This window comes from Theropithecus gelada, chromosome 19 (genome assembly GCF_003255815.1).
Source record: "Theropithecus gelada isolate Dixy chromosome 19, Tgel_1.0, whole genome shotgun sequence".
NCBI classification, from domain to species: domain Eukaryota; kingdom Metazoa; phylum Chordata; class Mammalia; order Primates; family Cercopithecidae; genus Theropithecus; species Theropithecus gelada.
This window is the reverse complement of record NC_037687.1, coordinates 19,321,952-19,348,211: the sequence shown is the minus strand read 5'-3', so window position 1 is coordinate 19,348,211 and position 26,260 is coordinate 19,321,952. Positions and strand designations below refer to the sequence as shown.

The following is a 26,260-nucleotide window of genomic DNA, read 5'->3' as shown; positions in this document are numbered from 1 at the left end:
GAAACTCTGTTAAAAAAAAAAAAAAAAAAAAAAGGCCTGGCACGGTGGCTCATACCTGTAATCCTAGCACTTTGGGAGGCCAAGGCGGGCAGATTACCTGAGGTCAGGAGTTCAAGACCAGCCTGGCCAACATGGCAAAACCCCATCTCCACTAAAAATACAAAAATTAGCCGGCCGTGGTAGTGTGCTCCTATAATCCCAGCTACTCAGGAGGCTGAGGTAGGAAAATCGCTGGAACCCGGGAGGCAGAGGCTGCAGTGAGCCTAGATCACACCACTGCGCTCCAGCCTGAGTGACAGAGCAAGACTCTGTCTCAAAAAAAAAAAAAAAAGAAAAAAAAGCATTAGCCAGGCATGCTGGCACGCATCTATAGCGCATCTATAGTCCCAGCTGCTCAAGAGGCTGAGATGGGAGGATTGGTTGAGCCCAGGAATTCAAGGCTTCATTGAGCTGTGATCGTGCCACTGCACTCCAGCCTAGGTGAGAGAATGAGACTCCATCTCTTATTTAAACAAAACAAACAAAAAAATTGACTGTTTTGATCATAACTACAGTTGAGTCTTCTTCCAGAGCATTGAATATATTAACTTTCAAACAATTCAGACAGTGCAGATATCCTACACTTCCTCCGAAAATGGTTAAAATGTAATTCTCATACCTACTAATAAATACAAAATAATTTAAAAGCCACTGATAATGTACTGCTCATTTTTTACAGAGGTCATATGGTTGAGAGACTCTGTGAAAGTAGAAAAGGTAGCAAATGTGGAGAAACCACAAGCCAGATGCCAAATGTTAGTATCAACAAGGAAACTTCTACTGGAGCAAAACCACATGAATGCAGCTTTTGTGGGAAAGACTTCATGCATCATTCATCCCTTAATAGGCACATGAGATCTCACATTGGACAGAAACCAAATGAGTATCAGGAATATGAAAAGCAACCATGTAAACGTAAAGCGGTTGGGAAAACCTTCAGTTATCGCCACTGTGTTCGCAAACATGAAAGAACTCACACTGGAGGGAAGCCCTATGAATGTAAACAATGTGGGAAAGCCTTTATATATTACCAGCCTTTTCAAAGACATGAAAGGATTCATGCTGGAGAGAAACCCTATGAATGTAAGCAATGTGGAAAAACCTTTATATATTACCAGTCTTTTCAAAAACATGCTCACACTGGAAAGAAACCCTATGAATGTAAACAGTGTGGGAAAGCCTTTATATGTTACCAATCTTTTCAAAGACATGAAAGGACTCACACTGGAGAGAAACCCTATGAATGTAAGCAATGTGGTAAGGCCTTCAGTTGTCCCACATACTTTCGAACTCATGAAAGAACCCATACTGGAGAAAAACCCTACAAGTGTAAAGAATGTGGTAAAGCTTTCAGTTTTCTCAGTTCTTTTCGAAGGCATAAAAGGACTCACAGTGGAGAGAAACCCTATGAATGTAAAGAATGTGGAAAAGCCTTCTTTTATTCTGCAAGCTTTCAAGCACATGTAATAACACACACTGGGGCTCGACCTTATAAATGTAAAGAATGTGGGAAAGCCTTCAACTCTTCTAATTCCTGTCGAGTGCATGAAAGAACTCATATTGGAGAAAAACCATATGAATGTAAACGGTGTGGCAAATCATTCAGTTGGTCCATTTCTCTTCGAATGCATGAAAGAACTCATACTGGAGAGAAACCCTATGAATGTAAACAGTGTCATAAAACCTTCAGTTTTTCAAGCTCCCTTCGAGAACACGAAACAACTCACACTGGAGAGAAACCCTATGAATGTAAACAATGTGGGAAAGCCTTCCGTTTTTCAAGTTCCCTTCAAAGACATGAAAGGACTCACAGTGCAGAAAAACCCTATGAATGTAAACAGTGTGGGAAAGCCTTCAGGTGTTCAAGTTATTTTCGAATTCATGAAAGGTCGCACACTGGAGAGAAACCCTATGAATGTAAACAGTGTGGAAAAGTTTTCATTCGTTCCAGTTCCTTTCGACTGCATGAAAGGACACACACTGGAGAGAAACCCTATGAATGTAAACTATGTGGGAAAGCCTTCAGTTTTTCAAGTTCCCTTCGAGAACATGAAAAAATTCACACTGGGAATAAACCGTTTGAATGTAAGCGGTGTGGTAAGGCCTTCCTTCGTTCCAGTCAAATTCGATTGCATGAAAGGACTCACACTGGAGAGAAACCGTATCAGTGTAAACAATGTGGAAAAGCCTTCATTTCTTCCAGTAAATTTCGAATGCATGAGAGAACTCACACAGGAGAGAAACCCTATCGATGTAAACAATGTGGGAAAGCCTTCAGATTTTCAAGTTCTGTTCGAATTCATGAAAGGTCTCACACTGGAGAGAAACCTTATGAATGCAAACAATGTGGAAAAGCCTTCATTTCTTCCAGTCACTTTCGACTGCATGAAAGGACTCATATGGGAGAGAAAGCCTAAGAATATAAGCAACATTCTGAAGCCTTCAGTTTTTCCAGCTCCTTCTGAATACACGAAAGAGTTCATACTGGACAAAAGCTGTGTGAATACAAACATTGTTTTAAAGCCCTGGATTGTTCCAGTTTCTTTTGAACACATGAAAGAATTCCCACTGGTGAGAAACCATATGAATGTAAACATTGTGATTAATCCTTCAGTTGACCTAATTCATTTCTTCTTTTTTTTTTTTTTTTTTTTTTGAGACAGAGTCTCGCTCTGTCGCCCAGGCTGGAGTGCAGTGGCCGGATCTCAGCTCACTGCAAGCTCCGCCTCCTGGGTTTACGCCATTCTCCTGCCTCAGCCTCCCGAGTAGCTGGGACTACAGGCGCCCGCCACCTTGCCCGGCTAGTTTTTTGTATTTTTTTAGTAGAGACGGGGTTTCACTATGTTAGCCAGGATGGTCTCGATCTCCTGACCTCGTGATCCGCCCGTCTCGGCCTCCCAAAGTGCTGGGATTACAGGCTTGAGCCACCGCGCCTGGCCGCCGACCTAATTCATTTCAAAGACAGGACTCCTGCTGCAGTGAAATCTGTTTTTTGTTTTTTTTTTTTTTTAAAAAGGCCAAGCTTGGTGGCCCATGCCTGTAGTCCCAGCACGTTGGGAGGCCAAGGCAGGCAGATCATTTGAGGTCAGAAGTTTGAGACCAGCTTGGTCAACATGGTGAAACCCCATGTCTACTAAAAATTACAAAAAAATTAGCCAGGCATGGTAGCGCATACCTCTAATCCCAGCTGCTCAGGAGACTAACGCAGGAGAAATTGCTTGAACATGGAGGCAGAAGTTGCAGGGAGCTGAGATCACGCCACTGCACCCCAGCTTGGGCAACAGTATGAGACACTGTCTCAAGAAAAAAAAAAGTGGGAAAATCTTCAACTGTCCTCTGGAGTGTGAATATATGAAAAGACTCAGAGTAGGGTAAAAGTCTATAAATGTAAGAAATTTGGGAAAGCCTTCACACAGCCTTTTGAGCACACATGAGAATGTATACTGGAGAGAAACCCTATATATATTAAGAATGTGGGAAATTCTTCATCCTAGTTCTTTTGTTGTTGTTGATGATACAAAAATATTTTCATTTAATAAAGATTGTCAGGTTATATTTAATGAGAAAGAAAGTATCACGTAAACAGTCCAGTAATAAAATTTTATTCTTATAAATTATTTTATTTTTCTTTAAAATTGGAACATATTCTTATTATGCTTTCCAAAGGACATATTGATTTAGATGTGACTCATTCTTCAGTGGATTCTACAGAAGAAATCATACGAGAGCTAATTTCCAATTCAGCAACAGCATTTTTTACTTCTGCAGTTATTTTTTTCTATCCAATCTGGCTGAGTCTGGGTTGAGTAGTTCATGCTGCTATTTGAAGTCCCTGGGTGTGAGGTAGGGATCCTTAAGTTTTCTCTCATAATATGTCCTCTGTTGAGATCTACACTGTTAAGATTTTCAACACAAGATAACTCTTGGACTGGCCTTGTAAAAATGGAGAGTAAACATTTGACCCACTTTGTCTGTAGAAGCTTGGTGCAGACTTCTGCTAATATCTCATTTGTTCTGTAGATGGACTTCTAATTTTTGTCTCTCTTGTCTTGCTTTTTCTTCAGTCTCCCATTTAAACTTCTCTACATATTCTATATCATGTTCATTTCCATATGACTTTTCAGATTTACTACTTCTGTTACAGTCTTGCCAATGCACCACAGTATAGCAGTTTTTTGTTTTCTGAGGTAGTATGTGGAGTTCTTTGTCTTACTTCCAAGAATATTAAGGAATGCAGACACAAGGGTGAGATTGGAGCAGAAGTTTAATAAGCAAAGAAAGAAAGCTCTCCGCAGCAGAGAGTGGAGCCCAAATGGATTGCCCACTATGAGGCTGGGTCTGGGATTTTTATAGACTGGAAAGGGGAAGAAATGTGCTGACTAGTCTGAAGGCTGTCTTGGCAAAGCATGATTCAGCCTGGCCCAGGACCTTGGCCTGGGATCAATCAGAGGCTGAAGTGATGATTCATAGAGGCTAAAGAATGTCTAAAAAAAGAAAGTGCCCACCAGAACCCACCAGAGCCCACCAGGTATATGCCCATAAAAGGAGTACAGGCTATTTCCTGGAAGCCCACTAGTTATACAAAGGATGAAGGCATTTGTATGTTGGGCCTTGTTCCTTTCTTTAAGTGAGCTAAAGGTTTGTGCAAGTTTCCTCATCTGAGTGGGCTAAAAGTTCTATCTGTGCAGCTGTGGGCATATCTCTAGGCACGACTCCCTGTGCTAATTATTATTATTTTTTAATCCAATCAGAGAACTTGTGATATGTGGGAAGAAGGCACTAACCAGTGGGTCAGGGGCTCTCCAAAATCCCTTCTCTTGCTGTTTACCTAAGGCAAGCTAGCTAACTCCTCTCACTTCTTGTTCTAACACCTTTTTATTCTTCTCAAATTCTTTACATTTCTGATGTATCGTTTTTGTAGGTAATAGTTCCTGTTGAAGAACTTGATTGTTTTCAGCCAGATATAGACATTTTGAAGATGCACCTTCCAGTTCTGCTGTAAGATTATCAATCTTATATCTTTTTAATCTGAATATTCATTTCAAGTTGACTGGTTTTTAAATATCTATGGAAACTAAACTCTTCAGTTTCATATTCATTTAACTTCTTTTCTGTCATTGCTAAGAGTTTCTTATGCATCCTAGTTCATTTTGAGACCATGAAACCATGCACACATTTAAGAGCAGCTTCTTGATTGTAAGCAATATGGAAATGTCTTCAATTACATATGCAACCCTTTCCACCACCTTAGGATGAATTGAAGGACTGAGGAGGGAGGACTTGGGTCCCAACAGGCCTTTCTTGGAACCCAGTCTGAAGTTAAGAAACACTCCCAGCCCTTAGCTCGCATATGTAACTGCACAGAATTGAGAGGGCTCCCACAATCTGCCTTTAACCTTTCATCAATGTCCTTGGTTCAGATCTTTGGGGATGCTGTGGTTCTGAAAACAAAGGTGCATCCCACAGTTCTCCAATGGGATCTGCCTGCGGACACCCTAATTCATGGTTGTCAGCACCATGTTATTCCAAGGCTGTCAGGAGGTCATGTCCAGCTCTGTTTCCCATCCAAACCCACACTATAGATTCTTGCTGGTAAATGTGTTTAAAAGTTCACACTAAGGCCGGGCACGGTGGCTTATACCTGTAATCCCAGCACTTTGGGAGGTCAAGGCAGGCAGATCGCGAGGTCAGGAGATTGAGACCATCCTGGCTAACGTGGTGAAACCCTGTCTCTACTAAATACAAAAAATTAGCCAGGCGTGATGGCACATGCCTGTTATCCCAGCTACTTAGGAGGCTGAGGCAGAAGAATCACTTGAATTTGGGAGGCAGAGGTTGCAGTGAGCCAAGATCACACCACTGCACTCCAACCTGGGTGACAGAGACTCTGCCCCAATAAATAAATAAAAGTTCACACTAGAACGTTTCTCTGTGACAACCCAGGTAGCTCTAAAGTGACAGGGTGGAAGAAGCCGTGGCAGAATGTGTGTCATGGGACACATGCCCCTTGACCATACAAGATCCACTGTCCCATAACCACCAGCTCTGCACCAACCACCACAGAAGCCTCAAAACACAACAGTGGCATCACAGAGACGTAGCCCTACCATGTCCCAGCTACAGGACACAGTCAGACAAGATCAGGCACGTTCAGGGTGGTATGGCCATAGACTGCAGGACACAATCAAACTTCTTACCTTCCCTAACTTGCCCACCCCAGATTTTCTGGCACATTCCACCTGGCTCGGGCACTGACAATGACGAGGTCTTCTCTCCTCTGTGCGTGTCACGTGTGCTGCTGCAGGGCTGGTTTCATAGCCTGGCCTCCAAGGCCAGCACTTACTGCTTTGTGGAACAGAACCCACCCTGCAGAACTCCAGCCTTGTGGTATACGGGAGGCCGCCATGTCAGAGAGGTGCCACTGGCCATGGAGCCCACTCACTTCATGTCACTCCCAGAATGCAAAGTGTACTGAACTCGCAAGAAACTGTGTCCTGACAGCACCGAAGAGTTCCTTCTTTGCTGAGCTGTGCAGCCATGGTAGGTGTCAGGCCCTTCCTTTGGTGGAGGCAGTGCCCGCTGTTACCTGGATAGCAAGTCAGAGTGTCCTGCCAGGGATGTGGCAGGAATGAGGGAAACCAGCTCACCATCCAACCTCACAACAACTTCCTGTCTTTCCCTGGATACCAGAAGTGATATTTCTGTCACTTCAAGATGTTTAGTCTGAGTTTTGTAGGCCTCCATCCTACCCCAACAGCAGATGTGGGTCAGGGGGCAGCCTTGCAAGGCTTGAGCATGGTGGGGTCCCGTGGGGGCATCTGGAGCGAAGTCTGCTGGCAGATGTGCCCTTAGTGGAGGTGAGCGCTACCAGGAAGAGCTCAGAGGAGGGCGTGCGGCTGAGCCATGAGATCCACACCTTTGCTGCCCTCACTGTGCTCTCAGTGGAAAAGCAAATGGACACAGGGTCAAGTCATGAGGGATGTTCCTGGAATCATCTACAATTTATAACAGTTGAAGGATTGAAGCAGCAGCATCAATCCACTTCCAGCCCTTTTGCATCCTTGAACTCCCATTTTCTACTTTTAGAGTCTATATGCTCAAGTAGTGTAAAATGTCTTCCCCATCAGGATGGGCTAAAGAGCCACTTTTTGTGAGAGGCTTGGGGGCTGGAAGGCATCTCTCTGCCACATGGGATGTGGGTGAGAACAATTCACTCTTTGAAGATTAAGTGTATGTGAGCTTATGGTGAGGTTTGTGTAAAACCTGTTTATGTGTCTGTTTGAGTCCTACAATTCAATAAGTGTTTCTTTGTTTTGTTTTCTGAGACAGAGTTTCGCTCTTGTTGCCCAGGCTGGAGTGCAATGGCGCGGTCTTGGCTCACTGCAACCTCCGCCTCCCGGATTCAAGCAATTCTCCTGCCTCAGCCTCCCGAGTAGCTGGGATTACAGGAGTGTACCACCACACCCAGTTAATTTTTATATTTTTAGTAGAGATGGGGTTTCACCATGTTGGCCAGGCTGGTCTCGAACTCCTGACCTGAGATGATCCGCCCGCCTCTGCCTCCCAAAGTGCTGGGATTACAGGCGTGAGCCACCACACCTGGTCGATTCAATAAGTATTAATCTCCTTGATATAACAGGTTCTCTAGTTGTTGTAATGAACAAAGCTATACTAATATCCCTGTCTCCTTCAACCTGACATTCTAGAAGAGAAGAAACAAGAAAATAAGCAAAACTATACAGATCACAGTGGTTATTCCTCAGGAAGGAGAGAAACCTGGAGTAGAGGGGGCAGGCCTGGGGTCTGTGTGTCTCTGCAAGCATCTGTTGGTATCTCTGGGCCATTATATCTGTGAGTTTGTGAGATTATGTGTCTGTGTCTGGGTGTGTCCACCTGTGTGTACAGTGAAAATGGTTATATCTCTTGTATATTGGTCTGGGAGGCTGTGGGGGCTGTGTGTGTATATTTTTTAATCTAGAATGCTTTCATTTCATTTTCTTGCCTGATTTCCCTGACAGCTTCTCCTTTAACACACTGAGTAAAACTAGTTAGGGTCGGGCACGGTAGCTCACGCCTGTAATCTCAGCACTTTGGGCAGCCAAGCGGGCAGATCACTTGAGTCCAGGAGTTTGAGACCAGCCTGACCAACATGGTGAAACCCCGTCTCTACTAAAAATACAAAAATTAGCTGGGTGTGGTGGCATCTGCCTGTAGTCCCAGCTACTCGGGAGGCTGAGACAGGAGAATCACTTGAACCTCTGGGAGGTGGAGGCTGCCCTGAGCCGAGATCGTGCCACTGCACTCCAGCCTGGACAACAGAGTGAGAACTCCGTCTCAGGAAAAAAAAAACCTGTTAGAGCATACATCCTCTTTTTCCTGATCCAGTGTTTCACCATCAAAATGATGTAGGTTTTTCATATATGGCATCAATTGAGATGATTGTCATTTGCCATCATTTTGCTAATATGGTATATGACAATTATCAGTTTTCATATTTTGAACCATTTTTATGTTCCAAGAATAAATCTCACTTGTGGTTATGTAATGCTTTTAATATGTTGCTTCCTATGGTTTCCTGGTATTTATTTGAGGATTCCTGCATCACCATTCACAATAGGAATTAATGCAATCTTCCTTGCTGTCAAGCCATTTCACACCTGCTTGTGAGCCCTGCCCTGAGATCTCAATTATGTAATAAAGCCTTTTTATACTCACTGTGTGTCTGCCACACAGCCATGCGGGTCAACATCAGAACCACACGTTTTCAGGCGACACTGGCAGTTGGCACCATGAACAAGATGTCTAGATGCTGGTCACCACGCCACAGGTCTGTTCTTTCCTCTGGGTTGCTAACCTGCTCTGCTGCCCAGCAGCCAGCGTGTACTTTAAGCTGCTGCTTCTGCCCTGTGTTGCATTGCTGAGGCCTAGCTGGCCTCAGTTCCAGATTCAGCTGAGCTAAGTCAGCAGTTTGCATAATTCCTTTACATTAAGGAGCAGAAGTATGGGATTGCAGCCCCAATTTTTTTTTTTTTTTTTTGTTAGACAGAGTTTCGCTCTTATTGCCCAGGCTGGAATGCAATGGCACGATCTCGGCTCACTGCAACCTCTGCCTGCCAGGTTCAGGTGATTCTCCTGCCTCAGCCTCTCGAGTAGCTGGAATTACAGGCATGTGCCACCACACCTGGCTGATTTTTTGTATTTTTAGTAGAGATGGGTTTTCTCCATGTTGGTCTGGCTGATCTCGAACTCCCAACCTCAGGTGATCTGCCCGCCTCAGCCTCCTAAAGTGCTGGTCTTACAGGCGTGAGCCACTGCGCCCGGCCAATTGCAGCCCCTCTTACACAGTCCTGGGTCATATGTTTTGACTGGGACCTAGCTGTGGTTTTTTTGTTTTTGTTTTAGTTTGTGTTTTTTAGACAGAGTCTCACTGTGTTACCCAGGCTGGAGTGCAGTGGTGTGATCTTGGCTCACTGCAACCTCTGCCTCCCAGGTTTAAGCAGTTCTTCTGCCTCAGACTTCCGAATAGCAGGGATTACAGGGGCGTGCCGCCACACCCAGCTAATTTTCGTATTTTTAGTAGAGATGGGGTTTCATCATGTTGGCCAGGCTGGTCTCGAACTTCTGACCTTAAGTGATCCATCTGCCTCGGCCTCCCAGAATTCTGGGATTATAGGTATGAGCCACTGCACCCGGCCTAGCTGTGACTGTGTATTTTGGAATGAAGCTGTGACTAATGCTGGGTATTGGCCTTCATCTAGGGTGCAGGCTGGTGGGAAGATTTTTTTTTTCTGTGCAAGTTGTGGATCCATCAGGTAGTCATTCCCGAAAAAGTAGTCATCAGAAAAACAGAACAAAAAGAGTGGGGACTGGAAAGCTGCTATTAGATGGTGTCTTGAGGTCCACACTCTCCAGGAACCTTAAATACCTCTGCTGTTGCTGCTGCTGCTCATGCCTCTAATGCAACAAAGACCCAGATCTCCAAGGTTGTCAGAAATAACCCTCATGGCATCCTTGTAGCTCAGCAAAGATGTTAGTTCAGACCTAAATAAAGCCCTGTGTCCTTAAACCACACAAAGCATCTCTCACCATGCAGGAGGCCCCTAACTGATAGTAGTTATTTGAAGATCTCTGGAGGAAAAAAAGTACACGTGCTGTAGTAGAGAGGGCCCTCCCCTCCCCAAAGTATTTCCAATGAGCAGAAAACAAAACAGTGAAGGAGAGCTGGGCGCGGTGGCACATGCCTATAATCCCAGCACTTTGGGAGGCTGAGGCAAGTGGATCGTCTGAGGTCAGGAGTTCAAGATCAGCCTGGCCAACATACTGAAACAACGTCTCTACTAAAAATACAAAAAAAAATTAGCTGGGCCTGGTGGCGAGTGCCTATAATCCCAGCTACTAGGGAGGCTGAGCCAGGAGAATTGCTTGAACCCGGGAGGCAGAGGTTGCAGTGAGCCAAGATCGCACCATTGCACTCCAACCTGGGCAACAAGAGCGAAACTCCGTCTCAAAAAAAAAAAAAAAAAAAAGTGAAAGAAGGAAAATAGATTTTTGTTGTTTTATTTATTCCAACAACAAAACCTGAAACAAAAGTCCATAATTTGAGCCATTTGGAAATTGAATATATACTAAAAGCATCTGACAAAATTCAACACCCCTTTCTTGATTAAAAAAAGAACAACCTAACAAACTAGGAATAGAAGAAAAATACCCAGGCCGGGCGTGGTGGCTCATGCCTGTAATCCCAGCACTTTGGGAGGCCAAGGCGGGCAGATCACCTGAGGTCGGGAGTTCAAGACCAGCCTGACCAACATGGAGAAACCCCATCTCCACTAAAAATACAAAATTAGCCGGGTGTAGTGGCGCATGCCTGTAATCCCAGCTACTTGGGAGACTGAGGCAGGAGAATCACTTGAACCTGGGAGGCAGAGGTTGCCATGAGCTGACATCGCGCCATTGCATTCCAGCCTGGGCAACAAAAAGAGAAACTCCATCTCAAAAAAAATAAATAAATAAATAAAAGAGAGAAGAAAGAAAAATACCCAGCATAATAAAAGCCATATTTGAAAACACAGCTAATACCATATTCAGCAGTAAAAGACAAAGCTTTTCCTCTAAGATCCGGAAAAAGGACATTCCTTCTGTTCGACATACTGCTAGCCCTCGCAGACCAATTAGACAATTAAAAAAATAAATAAATAGCAGGCATCCACATTGGACAGGAATACATAAAATTATCTCTTTTCGTCAATGGCAAGATCCCTGTGAAGAAATCCCTCAAGATTCCACTTTTAGGCCAGTCATGGTGGCTCACGCCTATAATCCCAGCACTTTGGGAGGCCGAGGAGGACAAATTGCTTGAGTTTAGGAGTTCGAGACAAGCCTGGGCAACATGGTGAAACCCTATCTCTACAAAAAAAAACCAAAACTTGGCCAGGCATGGTGGCTCACACCTGTAATCCCAGCACTTTGGGAGGCCGAAGTGGGTAGATCACTTGAGGTCAGGAGTTTGAGACTAGCCTGGCCCACATGCTGAAACCCTGCCTAAACTAATAATACAAAAATTAGCTGGGCGTGGTGGCACGCACCTATAGTCCCAGCTACTAAGGAAGCTGAGACATAAGAATTGTTTGAACCCGGGCCGGGCGCGGTGGCTCAAGCCTGTAATCCCAGCACTTTGGGAGGCCGAGATGGGCGTATCACGAGGTCAGGAGATCGAGACCATCCTGGCTAACACGGTGAAACCCCGTCTCTACTAAAAATACAAAAAACTAGCCGGGCGAGGTGGCGGGCGCCTGTAGTCCCAGCTACTCGGGAGGCTGAGGCAGGAGAATGGCGTGAACCCGGGAGGCGGAGCTTGCAGGGAGCTGAGATCCGGCCACTGTACTCCAGCCTGGGCGGCAGAGCAAGACTCCGTCTCAAAAAAAAAAAAAAAAGAATTGTTTGAACCCGGAGGCAGAGGTTGCAGTGAGCTGAGATCGCACCACTGTACTCTAGCCTGGCTGACAGAGACAGTTACAAAGATAAAATATATATATATATATATACACACACACACACACACATACACACACACACACAAATACAAAAATCAGCCAAGTGTCATGGCTCACGCCTGTAGTCCCATCTGCTTGAGGGGCTAAGGCAGGACGGTCGCTTGAGCCCAGGAGGCAGAGGTTGCAGTGAGCCAAGATTGCTCCACTGCACTCCAGCCTGGATGACAGAGCAAGACCCTGTCTAAAGAAAAAAGAAAGATTCCATTTTTAAAACTTAAAATTAATGTAGTTCTTCAGTATCCCTGGGGAATTGGCTCCAGTGTGACCCTTGGTACCAAAATTTATGGAAACTCAAGGCCCTTATATAAAATGGCCCAGTATTTTTACAGAAATATCAACCTAAGGCCAGGCGCAGCACGATGGCTCACGCCTGTAATCCCAGCACTTTGGGAGACTGAGGCAGGTGGATCATGAGGTGTGGAGTTCAAGACTAGCATGACCAACATGGTGAAACCCCATCTCTACTAAAAATACAAAAGTTAGCTGGGCGTGGTGGCACATGCCTATAATCCCAGCTATTCAGGAGGCTAAGGCAGGAGAATCATTTGAACCCAGGAGGCGGAGGTTGCAGTGAGCCGAGGTCATGCCACTGCACTCCAGCCTGGGCAACAGAGCAAGACTCGGTCTCAAAAAAGAAAAAAAAAAAAAAAAGAAATGCCAACCTAAAAGAAAGAGGCTGAGGCGCAAGTATAATTTAACAAGTTTACTTGAGCCAAAGTGAGAACAACTTCCTGGGAGACTCAGACCCGAGTGACCTTGGATATGAACTCCGTTCCACCTTTGTTACAAGCAGGTGTGTTTTTTTGGTGGTTGTTGTTTTCTGGTTTTTGTTTTTGTTTGAGACAGAGTCTTACTCTGTCACCCAGGCTGGAGTGCAGTGGTGTAATCATGGCTCACTGCAACCTCCACCTCCTGGATTCAAGCGATTCCCCCACCTCAGCCTCCCGAGTAGCTGGGATTACAGGCACCTGCCACCACACCTGGGTAATTTTTGTATTTTTAGTAAAGACAGGGTTTCACCATGTTGGCCAGGCTGGTCTCAAACTCCTGACCTCAGATGATCTGCCTGCCTTGGCCTCCCAAAGTGCTGGGATTACAGGCGTGAGCCACCACACCTGGCCAGAAGCAGGTTTTTAAAGGCAAAATGGGGTACAGGGAGGGACTGGTATAAAGTTGTTTGGCAAGAATTCTCATTGGCTTACAGAAATGACACTGATTAGTAATTGGCTATCCATTGTTAAGCTATAGGACATGAGTTATAGTGTCTGGTGCAGCATTAGTAGGTTAATTTACAGCTGCTTGTGACAGTAGCAAGCAGTTTTAACAGGTGAATGCATTGCTTAAAGTAGGGGGAGGATGTGATTACTGTCTCATTTTCATGCTGTCTCAGCCTAATTTTTTTTGTTTTTGTTTTTGTTTTTGAGACGGAGTCCTGCTCTGTCGCCCAGGCTGGAGTGCAGTGGCGCATTCTCGGCTCACTGCAAGCTCCGCCTTCTGGGTTCACACCATTCTCCTGCCTCAGCCTCCTGAGTAGCTGGGACTACAGGCTCCCGCCACCACGCCCGGCTAATTTTTTTGTTTTTAGTAGAGACAGGGTTTTGCCCTGTTAGCCAGGATGGTCTCGATATCCTGACCTCGTGATCCGCCCGCCTCGGCCTCCCAAAGTGCTGAGATTACAGGCGTGAGCCACCGCGCCCAGCCCTCAGCCTAATAATTTAAAAGATCTCATTTCGGACCAAACTGAGGGTTGGGCTGCGATTTCTCATGGCCCAATAACAAGACACAGATGAACTGGGGAAGAAGAGAGTTTTTATTTCTGCACCTGGTTACAGGGAGAAGGCCTGGAAATTATCACCAGACCAACTCAAAATTACAAAGTCTTCCAGAGCTTATATACCTTCTAAGCTATCTGTCTACGTGTAAGTGTGCACTCTTCTAAAGACATAAGTGATTGAGTGATGTGACATGCAGCCTGCGGTCTGTACGTGTGCGCACTCGCTCCTTCCTCAACCCTTATCTTTGTGGTAGCAGCAGGTGGGACCACAGTTCAGTCACCAACATGCAGCTCTTTGTCTGCGCCCAGGAGCTACACACCCTTGAAGTGACCGGCCAGGAGATGGTCACCCAGATCAAGGCTCATGTAGCCTCCCTGGAGGGCATTGCCCCAGGAGATCAAGTTGTGCTCCTGGCAGGCACGCCCCTGGAGGATGAGGCCACCATGGGCCAGTGTGGGGTGGAGGCCCTGATTAGCCAAGTAGCAAGCTGCATGCTTGGGGGTAAAGTCCATGGTTCCCTGACCCATGCTGGGAAAGTGAGAGGTCAGACTCTTAAGGTGGCCAAACAGGAGGAGGAGGAGGAAGAAAGAAGATGACAAGCCAGGCTAAGCGGCAGATGCAGTACAACCGGCACTTTGTCAACATTGTGCCCACCTTTGGCAAGAAGGGTCCCAATGCCAACTTTTTTCTCTTTTTGAGACGGAGTCTCACTCTGTCGCCCAGGCTGGAGTGCAGTGGTGCAGTCTCGGCTCACTGCAAGCTTCGCATCCCGGGTTCGTGCCATTCTCCTGCCTCAGCCTCCTGAGTAGCGCCTGCCACCACGCCTGGCTAATGTTTTTATTTTTATTTTTTTATTTGTTTTTTATTTTTAGTATAGACCAGGTTTCACCATGTTAGCCAGGATGGTCTTGATCGCCTGACCTCATGATCCACCCACCTCAGCCTCCCAAAGTGCTGGGATTACAGGCGTGAGCCACTATGCCCGGCCCCCACAATGCCAACTCTTAAGTCCTTTGTAATTCTGGCTTTCTCTAATAAAAAAGCCACTTAGTTTAAAAAAAAAAAAAAAGATATAAGCGATTGACTTATTTTAATCTTATTTAATTGACTTAACTAAGGTCTGAGTCCTGAAGACCTTCTTCTGGAGCCTCAGTAAATTTACTTAATTCTAAATGGGTCCAGGTGCTGGAGTGATTACCCTTCTCTTGTCTCCAGCTAAATCATGGAGGTTTGGGGAGTTCCTTCAGACCCCAATAAACTTGTTTGTGGAGGCCTGGGGAGTTTCTTCAGACCCCCAGTAAAACTTGTTTAACGCTTAATGGTTCTTTTAAAAATTCCTTCATGGCCCTGCTCGGTGGCTCATGCCTGTAATCCCAGCACTTTGGGAGACCGAGGTGGGCAGATCACGAGATCAGGAGATCGAGACCATCCCGGCTAACACGGTGAAACCCTGTCTCTACTAAAAGTACAAAAACTTAGCCGGGCATGGTGGCACGCACCTGTAGTCTCAGCTACTTGGGAGGCTGAGGCAGGAGAATCGCTTGAACCTGGGAGGCGGAGGTTGCAGTGAGCCGAGATCGTGGCTGGGCAACAGAGTGAGACTCCATCTCAAAAAAAAAAAAAAAAAAAAAAAAGAATTCCTTCATTATTTTTGTCATGCATTAAAGCCCAGGAAAGGCCTAGGAAAAAATTTTTGGTGGGCTTTTGTTACATCCCAACCTTTATGTAAGGGCTCTGGCTTTTAATATTTAACTTAACCACTCAGTACTGAAACAGTTGTTATGGAGGTCTGCGTTACTGAGACCTGGCCTGCCACAGTCACATTCTTCAGATAAAAGTTCTTTTCTCATAACCTATACTCATCTTCCTATATACTTTAAATCATCTCTAGGTTATTTATAATACCTAATACAATGCAACTATTGTGTAAATAGTTGTTATAATAAGTCGTTTAGGAGATAATGAGGGGGGGAAAAAGCACATATTCATTACAGACACAGCCAACCAATTTTTTTCTGAATATTTTCAGTTCATAGCTGGTTGAATCCATGGATGCAGAACCCAGGAATATGGAGGGCTAACTGTATGAGATTTCAGCAAAGTTGAAAGAAACAAAATCAGCGAAAAAAATAATAAATTGTGTTTCTACACACTAGCGGTGACCAGGCAGGAAAGAAAATTAAGAAAACAATCCCATTTACAATGGCACAAAAACAAACAAATACTTGAGAATAAATGTAACCAAGAAGATAAAAGACTTTTAAACTGAAAGCTACAAAGCATTGCTAAAAGAAACTAAAGACGCCGGGCGCAGTGGCTCACACCTGTAATCCCAGCGCTTTGGGAGGCCTAAGGCAGGCGGATCACCTGAGGTCAGGAGTCTGAGACCAGCCTGGCCAATACGGTGAAACCCTGTCTCTACTAAAAATAGAAAAATCAGCCGGGCGTGGTGGTGCACACATGTAGTCCCAACTACTCGGAAGGCTGAGGCAGGAGAATCACTTGAACCCGGGAGGAGGAGGTTGCAGTGAGCCGAGATCACACCCCTGCACTGCAGCCTGGGCAACAAGAGACTGAGACTCCATCTCAAAAAAAAAAAAAAAAAAAAACAAAACAAAAAACACACCAAATACCTAGAAAGACATCTGTTATATTGTGAAATATTGATTTTGATTTGTTTCCTTGGCCTACAGCTCCTAAAAGCCTTGGAATCACCAAAGTGATGATGAGGTGACTAGTGACTGGGGGCCCTGGATAGCCTCAGGATGGGGTGGTTGCCAGGGGAAGCAACCGTGTGATTAGATGGCTGGGATACTCCGCTTCACCCCTGACCTCCCTGTGTTACTGGAAGGAAGGCCATGAGTGTGAGTTGTCCAGGTCCTTGGAGTCTTTGAACAAAGAACTGAACAACACACACAAAGGAACGAAACCCAGGAACGAAGCCTCAAGAGCAAGGATTTATTAAAGGGAGAAAGCACATTACAGGGTGGAAGTGGGCCCGAGCAAGCAGCTCAAGGGGCCAGTTGCAAAGTTTTCTGGGTTTTAAGTACTCCTTTCGAGGTCCCCATCAGTTACCCCTTATCTGGATGAAGGATTTAGCTGGTGGCTAATTAAAGGCTGAGGGGAATTGGTGCCCTCTGAAGATGAAGGGATGGCCGGTGCTTGGCCCGCAGCCAATCCAGGGCACTTTCCCTTCCATCTGAGATGTGGCGGAAGTGGGAGGGCTGGAGGGAAAGCAGCCTTTGATGCTTTGCTACTCCAGGCTTGGGGAGATGGGGTTTTTCCATTTGGTTTAGCTTTAGGCAGTTGGCGTTAATTGGCCTTAGATTCCCTGTCCCCAGACCTTGGTGTTTTCCTTGGATCCAGCTTTAGGAAGTCAGCACGAATTGGCCTTAAGTTTCCTGCCTCACCTGGAGGAGAGAGGGGCTGAAGTTTAAGTTTATCACCAATATCCAATGATGTCGTCAAGCCAGGTGCTTGATGACATCATTTCTTCAGACCCCCAGTAAAATTTGTTTAATCCTAATGGTCCTGTTAAGAATTCCAGGCCGGGCATGGTGGCTCATGCCTGTAATCCCAGCACTTTGTGAAGCCGAGGCAGGCGGATCACAAGGTCAAGAAATCGAGACCATCCTGGCCAACATGGTGAAACCCCGACTCTACTAAAAATACAAAAATTAGCCAGGCGTGATGGCAGGCGCGTGTAGTCCCAGCTACTCGGGAGGCTGAGGCAGGAGAATGGCTTGAATGCAGGAGGTGGAGGTTGCAGTGAGCCAAGATCGCACCACTGCACTCCAGCCTGGCGACAGAGACTCCATCTCAAAAAAATTAATTAATTAAAAAAAAAAAAAAACAAAAAAAAACACTGGCATGTGAGGTGAGGGCAGTCTTATGGCACTGGGACCTGAACCTGTGGAATCTGATGCTAATGCTATCTCCAAGTAGCATCCGAATTTATTTCAGTTAGGCGGCAGCCTCCTGGTGTCTGCTGGAGAAGAATGCTGTGCAGAATTGCTTGCTTGGTGTGTGTGGAAAAATCCCCCACATCTGGTCGCAGAAGTGTTGCATGTTATTGTTTGATAGTAAGAAAAATAACTATTGTGTTTTTCTGTATTCTCAGAGAATTCCATGCTCATAGATCGGATGACTTAGTATCGGTTTTTTGTTTTCTGAGACACAGTCTCACTGTGTCTCCCAGGCTGGAGTGCAATGGCGCCATCTCAGCTCACTGCAACCTCCGCCCCCTGGGTTCAAGTGATTCTCCTGCCTCAGCCTCCTGAGTAGCTGGGATTACAGGCAGGCACCACCACATCTGGCTAATTTTTGTATTTTTAGTAGAGACAGGGTTTTGCCATGTTGGCCAGGCTAGTCTCAAACTGGCCTCAAGTGATCCACCTGCCTTGGCCTCCCGAAGTGCTGGGATTACAGGCGTGAGCCACTGCATCCAGCCCTGAGGACATTAGGCTGAGTGAAATGAGGCAGTCATCAAACAATAAATGCTGTAGGATTTCGTCCATATGGACTAGCCAAAGTAGTCAAAATGCAGAAACAGTGCAGCAAGGTCGTTGCTGAGAATGGGGGCTGTAGAATGGGGCTGGGGTGGTAGGCAGTTGGTTTAATGGGCATAGATTATGGGTTTTGCAAGATTGAAAAGGTCTGAAGATCTGTTTTCCAACAGTGTGAATAGACTTAACACTGCTGACCTATACACTTGGGGTTAACATGATATATTTAATCTTTTTTTTTTTTTTTTTTTGAGACAGAGTTTGCTCTTGTTGCTCAGGCTGGAGTGCAGTGGCACGATCTGGGCTCACTACAACCTCTGCCTCCCAGATTCAAGCAATTCTCACGCCTCAGCCTCCTGAGTAGCTGGGATTACCAGCACACAGCACCACACCCAACTAATTTTTGTATTTTTAGTAGAGATGGGGTTTCACCATGTTGACCAGACTGGTCTCGAACTCCTGACCTTAGGTGATCCACCTGCCTCGGCCTCCCAAAGTACTGGGATTACAGATGTGAGCCACCATGCCCAGATGTGAGCCACCATGCCCAGCCAGTATATTCAATCTTAAGAGTTTTTGCCACAAGAAAAAAATAATAAATCTTCAAGCCTTTTAAATTTAAAAGAAACTACTAAACAGAATTTCCATGTGACATCAGTTTCTGTTGTAGGTAGAAATACATAGAAACATATGTCCACACAAGACCTTCAGCAAAGCCGGGCGCGGTGGCTCAAGCCTGTAATCCCAGCACTTTGGGAGGCCGAGACGGGCGGATCACGAGGTCAGGAGATCGAGACCATCCTGGCTAACACCGTGAAACCCCGTCTTTACGAAAAATACAAAAAACTAGCCGGGCGAGGTGGCGGGCGCCTGTAGTCCCAGCTACTCGGGAGGCTGAGGCAGGAGAATGGCGTAAACCCGGGAGGCGGAGCTTGCAGTGAGCTGAGATCCGGCCACTGCACTCCAGCCCGGGCTACCGAGCAAGACTCCGTCTCAAAAAAAAAAAAAAAAAAAAAGACCTTCAGCATGAATGTTTATAGCAGTGTTATTCATGACAGCCAAAAGGTAGAAACCAATCCATTATTGAATGCACGGATAAAATATGTAATAGCCATACAATGCAAAATATTAATAATTCCATCATAAATCTAAATGATGTACAGGACCAAACTACAACATGGATATCCCTTCAAAAAACGATGGTAAATGAAACCCAGTTTAAAATTCCTCATATGGTATAATTTCGTTCATACGAAAGTCCAGAGCAGAGAAATCTGCAGAGAAAGAAAGTCAATTGCTGACTGCCTCGGGCTGGGTGTTGAGGAAGAAAGGTGGGAGAGGATGAGGGGGGAGTGGATACCTAAAGGGTACAGGGTTTCTCTTTCAGGTGATGCAAATCCACTGTGGTGATGATTGCATGTATCTGTGAATATACTATACCAATGAATTGTACACTTTAACTGGGTGTATTCTGTAGGATATGCATATTTGAATAAACTGGGTGAAATAAGCAAATTCATTAGGGGTTTTAGTCTAATTTGTTGACAGTATTGAGTTTCCAGGTTTATGCCAAATTTACGTACCCCTTTTTTCTTTTTCCTCTTTTCTTTTTCTTTTTCTTTTTCGAGACAGAGTCTCGCTATGTCACCCAGGCTGGAGTGCAGTGGCACAATCTAGGCTCACTGCAATCTCCACCTCCTGGGTTCAAGCGATTCTCCTGCCTCAGCCTCCTGAGTAGCTGGGATTACAGGTGCGCGTCACATGCCCGGGTAATTTTTGTATTTTTAGTAGAGGCGGGGTTTCACCAAATATCTTGAACGGGCTAGTCTCGAACTCCTGATCTCCAGTGATCTGCCCACCTCAGCCTCCCAAAGTACTGGGATTACAGGCATGAGCCACCACACCCAGCCTCTTTTTTTTTTTTTTTTTTTTGAGACAGTCTCACTGTCACCAAGGCTAGAGTGCAGTGGCTCAATCATAGCCCATTGCAGCCTTCACCTCCTGGCTCAAGCAATCCTCTCACCTTAGTCTCCTGAGTAGCTGAGACTACAGAAGCAGGTGACCACGCCTTGCTAATTTTTAAATTTTTAATAGAGATGGGATTTCACTATGTTTCCCAGGCCGGTCTTGAACTCCTGGGCTCAAGCGATCGGCCTCCCAAAGTGCTGGGATCACAGGTGTGAGCAAATGCGTGTGGTCTGTTTTTCTTAATATACCAGTGAGAATAGGAATTTGATTGCCTTGGAGATATCATGGCTTTTTACATTTCAAAATTCTCTAAGAGTCAGGAGTGGTGGCTCATTCCTAGAATCCCTTTATTACATATGGTGACATCACTGTTAGATGTCTGTGTTTCCAAATAAGGGTGACAGTTTTACATATATATATATATATACACACACACACTAGATACTAGTTCTTTGCTGTATGTACAGTTTGAAAATAGTTTCCCACTCAGGAGCTTATTTCATCATCTTAACTGGGTGTTTCTTTTTTTCTTTCTCTCTTTTTTTTTTCGAGAGAGTCTCACTCTGTTTCCCCGGCTGGAGTGCAGTGGCGCGATCTCAGCTCATTGCAACCTCCACCTCCTGGGTTGAAGCAATTCTCCTGCCTCAGCCTCCCAAGTAGCTGGGATTATAGTCGCCCACCACCACACCTGGCTAATTTTTGTATTTTTAGTAGAGATGCGGTTTCACCCTGTTGGCCAGGCTGGTCTCAAACTCCTGACTTCAAATGATCCTCCCACCTCGGCCTCCTAAAGTGAGATTACAGGCATGAGCCACTGCGCCCAGCCTAACCGGGTGTTTCATAGAGCTAAAGGGTTTTTTTAATGATCTTTAAAGTTTTCATACAAAATTTTATTTTATCCATTTTAAGTTCACCATTCTGTGGCATGAATTATATTCATAATGTTAAACCATAACCATGCCAGGTGCACACCTGTAATCCCAGCACTTTGCGAGGTCAAGGCGGGAATATAGACTGCATCCAGGAGTTGGAGACCAGCCTGGGCAAAGGAGATCATCTCTACAAAAAATCAACAAACAAACAAACAAAATTTAGCTGGGCCAGGTGCGGTGGGTCATGCCTGTAATCCCAGCACTTTAGGTGGCCGAGGCGGGTGGATCACCTGAGGTTAGGAGTACGAGACCAGCCTGGCCAACATGGTGAAACCCTGTCTCTACTAAAAATACAAAAATTAGCTGGGTGTGGTGGCAGGACCTATAATCCCAGCTACTCCGGAGGCTGAGAAAGGAGAATCACTTAAACCCAGGAGGCAGAGGTTGCAGTGAACCGAGATTGTGCCATTGCACTCCAGCCTAGGCGACAGGAGTGAAACTCCATCTCAAAAAAAAATAAAAATAAAAAAAGGCCAGGCCCAGAGGCTCATGCCTGTAATCCCAGCACTTTGGAAGGTCAAGGTAGGTGGATCACAAGGTCAGGAGTTCGAGGCAGGCTGGCCCACATAGTAAAACCCCATCTTGACTAAAAATATAAAAAGTAGCCATGTATGGTGGCGAACGCCTGTAGTCCCTGCTACTCAGGAGGCTGAGGCAGGAGAATCACTTGAACCCAGGAGGCAGAGGTTGCGGTGAGCCAAGATCATACCACTGCACTCTAGCCTAGACAACAGAGTGAGACTCCATCTCAAAAAAAAAAAAAAATTAGCTGGGTGCACACCCATAGTCCCAGATACTCGGCATGTTGAGGCAGGAGGATCATTTGAGCTCCGAAGGTCGAGGCTGCAGTAAGCGGTGATCCTGCCACTGCTCTCAGCCTGGGTGAGACCCTGTCTCAAAAAAATAAGAAAAAGAGGCCAGGTGCGGTGGCTCTCACGCCTGTAATCCCAGCATTTTGGGAGGCCAAGGCAGGCGGATCACAAGGTCGGGAGTTTGAGACCAGCCTGGCCAACATAGTGAAACCCTGTCTTTACGATACAAAAAAAAAAAAAAAAAAAAAAAGCCAGGCTTGGTGGCGCATGCCTGTTATTCCCGCTACTCAGGAGGCTGAAGCAGCAGAATCGCTTGAACCTGGGAGGTGGAGGTTGTAGTGAGCCGAGATCTTGCCACAGCACTCCAGCTTGGGCAACAGAGTGAGACTTCCTCTCAAAAAAATAATAAGAAAAAAAAGACTTTTTGTGAAGTTGAAGACCTGGACAAACTGATACATTGATTTGTTAATACAAATTGAAACAGACACGGCCTTTGGTGGGGCAGGTGAGTGTTAATTGACAAGTTACCAAGGGGCTGATTCCTGAGTTAATGGATATAACTGATAGTTTGATAGTGCTGTTATATGCTGCAGGGTATATAAAGTTTTAAAAAGCTGTAAAGCCCTGCAGTTGATGCACACATTTCACTTTTTTTTTTTTTTTTTTTTTTTTTTTTTTTTGAGATGGAGTCTCGCTCTGTCACCCAGGCTGGAGTGCAGTGGCCGGATCTCAGCTCACTGCCTCCCGGGTTTACGCCATTCTCCTGCCTCAGCCTCCCAAGTAGCTGGGACTACAGGCGCCCGCCAACTCGCCCGGCTAGTTTTTTGTATTTTTTAGTAGAGACGGGGTTTCACCGTGTTAGCCAGGATGGTCTCGATCTCCTGACCTCGTGATCCACCCGTCTCGGCCTCCCAAAGTGCTGGGATTACAGGCTTGAGCCACCGTGCCCGGCCACATTTCACTTTTTTTATTCTTATTTTTATTTTTTAATTTTTGAGACAGAGTCTCACTGTGTCCCCCAGGCTGGAGTGCAATGGCAGAATCTCGAGATGGCACAATCTCGGCTCATTGCAACTTCTACCTCCTGGGTTGAAGCAATTCTCCTGCCTCAGCCTCCCAAGTAGCTGGAATTACAGTCACCTGCCACCACACCGGGCTAATTTTTTGTATTTTCAGTAGAGACGGGGTTTCATTATGTTGGCCAGGCTGGTCTCGAACTCCTGGTCTCAAGTGATCCACCCACCTCAGCCTCCCAAAGTGCTGGGATTACAGGTGTGAGCCGCCGCAGCCCAGCCTCATTTCACTATCTTTTAATTTTATATAAGAACAAGAAAGAGGGGGAGAAGAATGATTACACAGCAATGGAGGCAGGCCCATTTCATTTACAAATCCCACTGCCCAGTACAAGCTGTATAATGGACCAATCCGGGATGCCTGTTGCTGGCTGGGTTCCAGGCAGAATGTTGAGGGTTATCTGGAATTTGTCGTGATACTGGGATCCATGATTACTGGGTACAGTCCTGTGGTGGCTGCAGTGCCACGGAGGGGCTGTGATCCTCTGTGGAGCTGGGCTCTGGGCTGACCCTTGGGAACCTGGGCAAGGCGGTGGTGGAGCTGCTGCCCTGTGACCTGAGTCCGCAGCTCACTTTCCACAGCCTCAAGGGGGCGACACTGGTGCGTCCACATCTCATCAGCTTACTGGTGGATCTCCTGGTTTTTTTTTTTTTTTGAGACGGAGTCTTGCTCTGTTGCCCAGGCTGGAGTGCAGTGGTGCGATCTTGGCTCACTGCAACCTCTGTCTCCTGGGTTCAAGTGATTCTCCTGCCTCAGCCTCCCAAGTAGTTGGGACTACAGACATGTGCCACCACGCCAGGCTAATGTTTTGTATTTTCAGTAGAGATGGGGTTTCACCTTGATAGCCAGGATGTTCTTGATCTCCTAACCTTGTGATCCGCCCACCTCAGCCTCCCAAAGTGCTGAATTACAGACGTGAGTCACCATGTCTGGTCATGTCTCCTGTTTTTATCGAGACTTGTTCAGTCTGTTAGGAGTTAACTTTATGGAAGACATGAAAAGCAGCTTGCGGAAGCCGTGGCTGCTCAGATTGAGGAGAAATGCCAACTCTCGCCAAGCTCAAGTGCTGCCAAAAAAGAGTATTCAGAGAGGGAGGCATCTTTAAAAATACCCCACCTTGGCTGGGCGCAGTGGCTCACACCTGTAATCCCAGCCCTTTGGGAGGCTGAGGCAAGTGGATCAGGAGGTCAGGAGTTCAAGACCAGCCTGGCCAAGATAGTAGAAACCCTGTTTCTACTAAAAATACAAAAATTAGCCAGGCATGGTGGCGGGTGCCTGTAATCCTAGCTACTCGGGAGGCTGAGGCAGAGAATTGCTTGAACCCAGGAGGCAGAGGTTGCAGTGAGCTGAGCTGAGATCACACCACCGCACTCCAGCCTGGGCGACAGAGCGAGACTGTCTCAAAAAAAAAAAAAAAAAAAAACCCAGCCACCCAGCCTTACAGATGCTTACAGAAAGATGAAGAGGATCAACTCGATGCTGATGGAAGACTTAACTTCCCTGTCAAGAACTGCAAGAGGAGAGGCTCAAAAACTAAACAAGAAGAGGCAATGGAGGAGATGCTAAAAATGCTGGAGTCCCTGGAAGAGGTCATAAGAGTCACTCCATCCCAAGGACCTTTTCCAAACCTGCCCAGAGGCAAAAAGCTGAGCCTTGCTGGTCCCGTCCCCATCAGCAGGCCTGAGCTTAGAGCAGTGCTATTCCCTCCCCTCCATTCAGGCCTCCTGAGCTTCCAGGCTGTGTCCACCCACTTCGACTGCATCTGAGGGTCATTGAGGCCAGCAGATCCCAGATCCCAGATCGGGGAGGCACTTCTCCCTGGGCTGGAGTCCCTTCACCTCCACCAAATACAGCAGTCAGCTCTTTCATGGCTGAATCCTCCAAGTCTAAAAAGTGGACCTCCTGGAACACACCAAGAAATGAGGGACTTTTGCTTCACAGAAAGTTTGGATTCTCTTTCATTAGCAATGAAAAAAAAAAAAAAAAAAAGCTGTCCTTGAGAGCCTAAAGAGGCTAATCTTTTGGGTTTTTGTTTTGTTTTGTTTTACAGGGTCCCACTCTGTTGCCCAGGCTGGAGTATGTCTTGGGTGCACTTAGCTAGAGCCAGTTTCAGGGGCAGTAAAGGAATTTACCAAGACAGTTGTGGGTAAAGAAAGGCAAGTTTAATAGAGAAAGTATGAAAATACATTGCAAGTGCAACGGGTAGCACAGCAGAGAAGGAGCTGTCTGCCAAGGGGTGGGGGCTGGAGGGATACTTTATAGGGTCATGGGGGAGGTCATTGTGCCCCTGAGTTGTTTTGTGATTAGCTGTTTCTCAGAACAATTGTTGCGTCTTCCTCCACCTGGGGCCCCTTCCTTTTTGTTGTTTACTTATCTTAGCAGGACACCATGGAGGGCACCCAGCATTTCCGTTCCTAAGCCCACCATGTGTCTGGCCACCACTGGACTTTTTTTCTTTTTTTTTTGGGACGGAGTCTCACTGTGTTGCCCAGGATGGAATGTAGTGGCTCAATCTCGGCTCACTGCAACTTCTGCCTCCCAGGTTCAAGAGATTTTCCTGCCTCAGCCTCCCAAGTAGCTGAATTTACAGGTGTGTGCCACCATGGCTGGCTAATTTTTTTGTATTTTTAGTACAGATGGGGGTTTCACTGTGTTGGTCAGGCTGGTCTTGAACTCCTGACCTCAGGTGATCTGCCCGCCTAGGTCTCCCAAAGTGCTGGGATACAGGTGTGAGCCACTGTGCCTGGCCTTTTTTTTTTTTTTTTGAGACAGGGTTCTATCACCCAGGCTGGAGTACAGTGGTACGATTATGGATCATTGCAGCCTTGACCTCTTTGGCTCAAGCGATCCTCCTGCCTCAGCCTCCCAAGTAGCTGGGCCTACAGGTGTGCACCACCACAACTGGCTAATTTTTGTTTTTTTTATAGAGATGGGGTTTCACTGTGTTGCCCAGACTGGTCTCAAACTCCTGACCTCAAGCAATCTGCCTGCCTCAGCTTCCCAAAATGCTGGGATTACAGGCATGAGTCACAGTGTCACCTGAGAGGAGACTTGAGACTGGGACCTTTTGTCACCAGAGTAGAAATGCCAAGTGCTCAGGAG

The 26,260-nt window shown here is 46.1% G+C and overlaps 1 protein-coding gene and 1 pseudogene across 2 annotated transcripts in view; both read left to right on the top strand.

Moving 5' to 3' along the window:
- Nucleotides 1–2,523, top strand: part of ZNF14 (zinc finger protein 14) — a 19,929-nt gene extending 17,406 nt beyond the window's left edge. Inside the window, exon 4 of the mRNA XM_025367620.1 lies at nt 719–2,523. Coding sequence (XP_025223405.1) covers nt 719–2,456 — 1,738 coding nt within the window. The 3' untranslated portion in view covers nt 2,457–2,523. The remainder of the gene's footprint in view (nt 1–718) is intronic.
- Nucleotides 2,524–14,099: 11,576 nt separating this feature from the next.
- LOC112611879 lies at nt 14,100–24,924 on the top strand (annotated as a pseudogene). Its single transcript, XR_003116791.1, has 2 exons — nt 14,100–14,571; nt 24,878–24,924. The product of XR_003116791.1 is annotated as an uncharacterized LOC112611879 (transcript).
- The last annotated feature ends 1,336 nt before the right edge of the window (nt 24,925–26,260 follow it).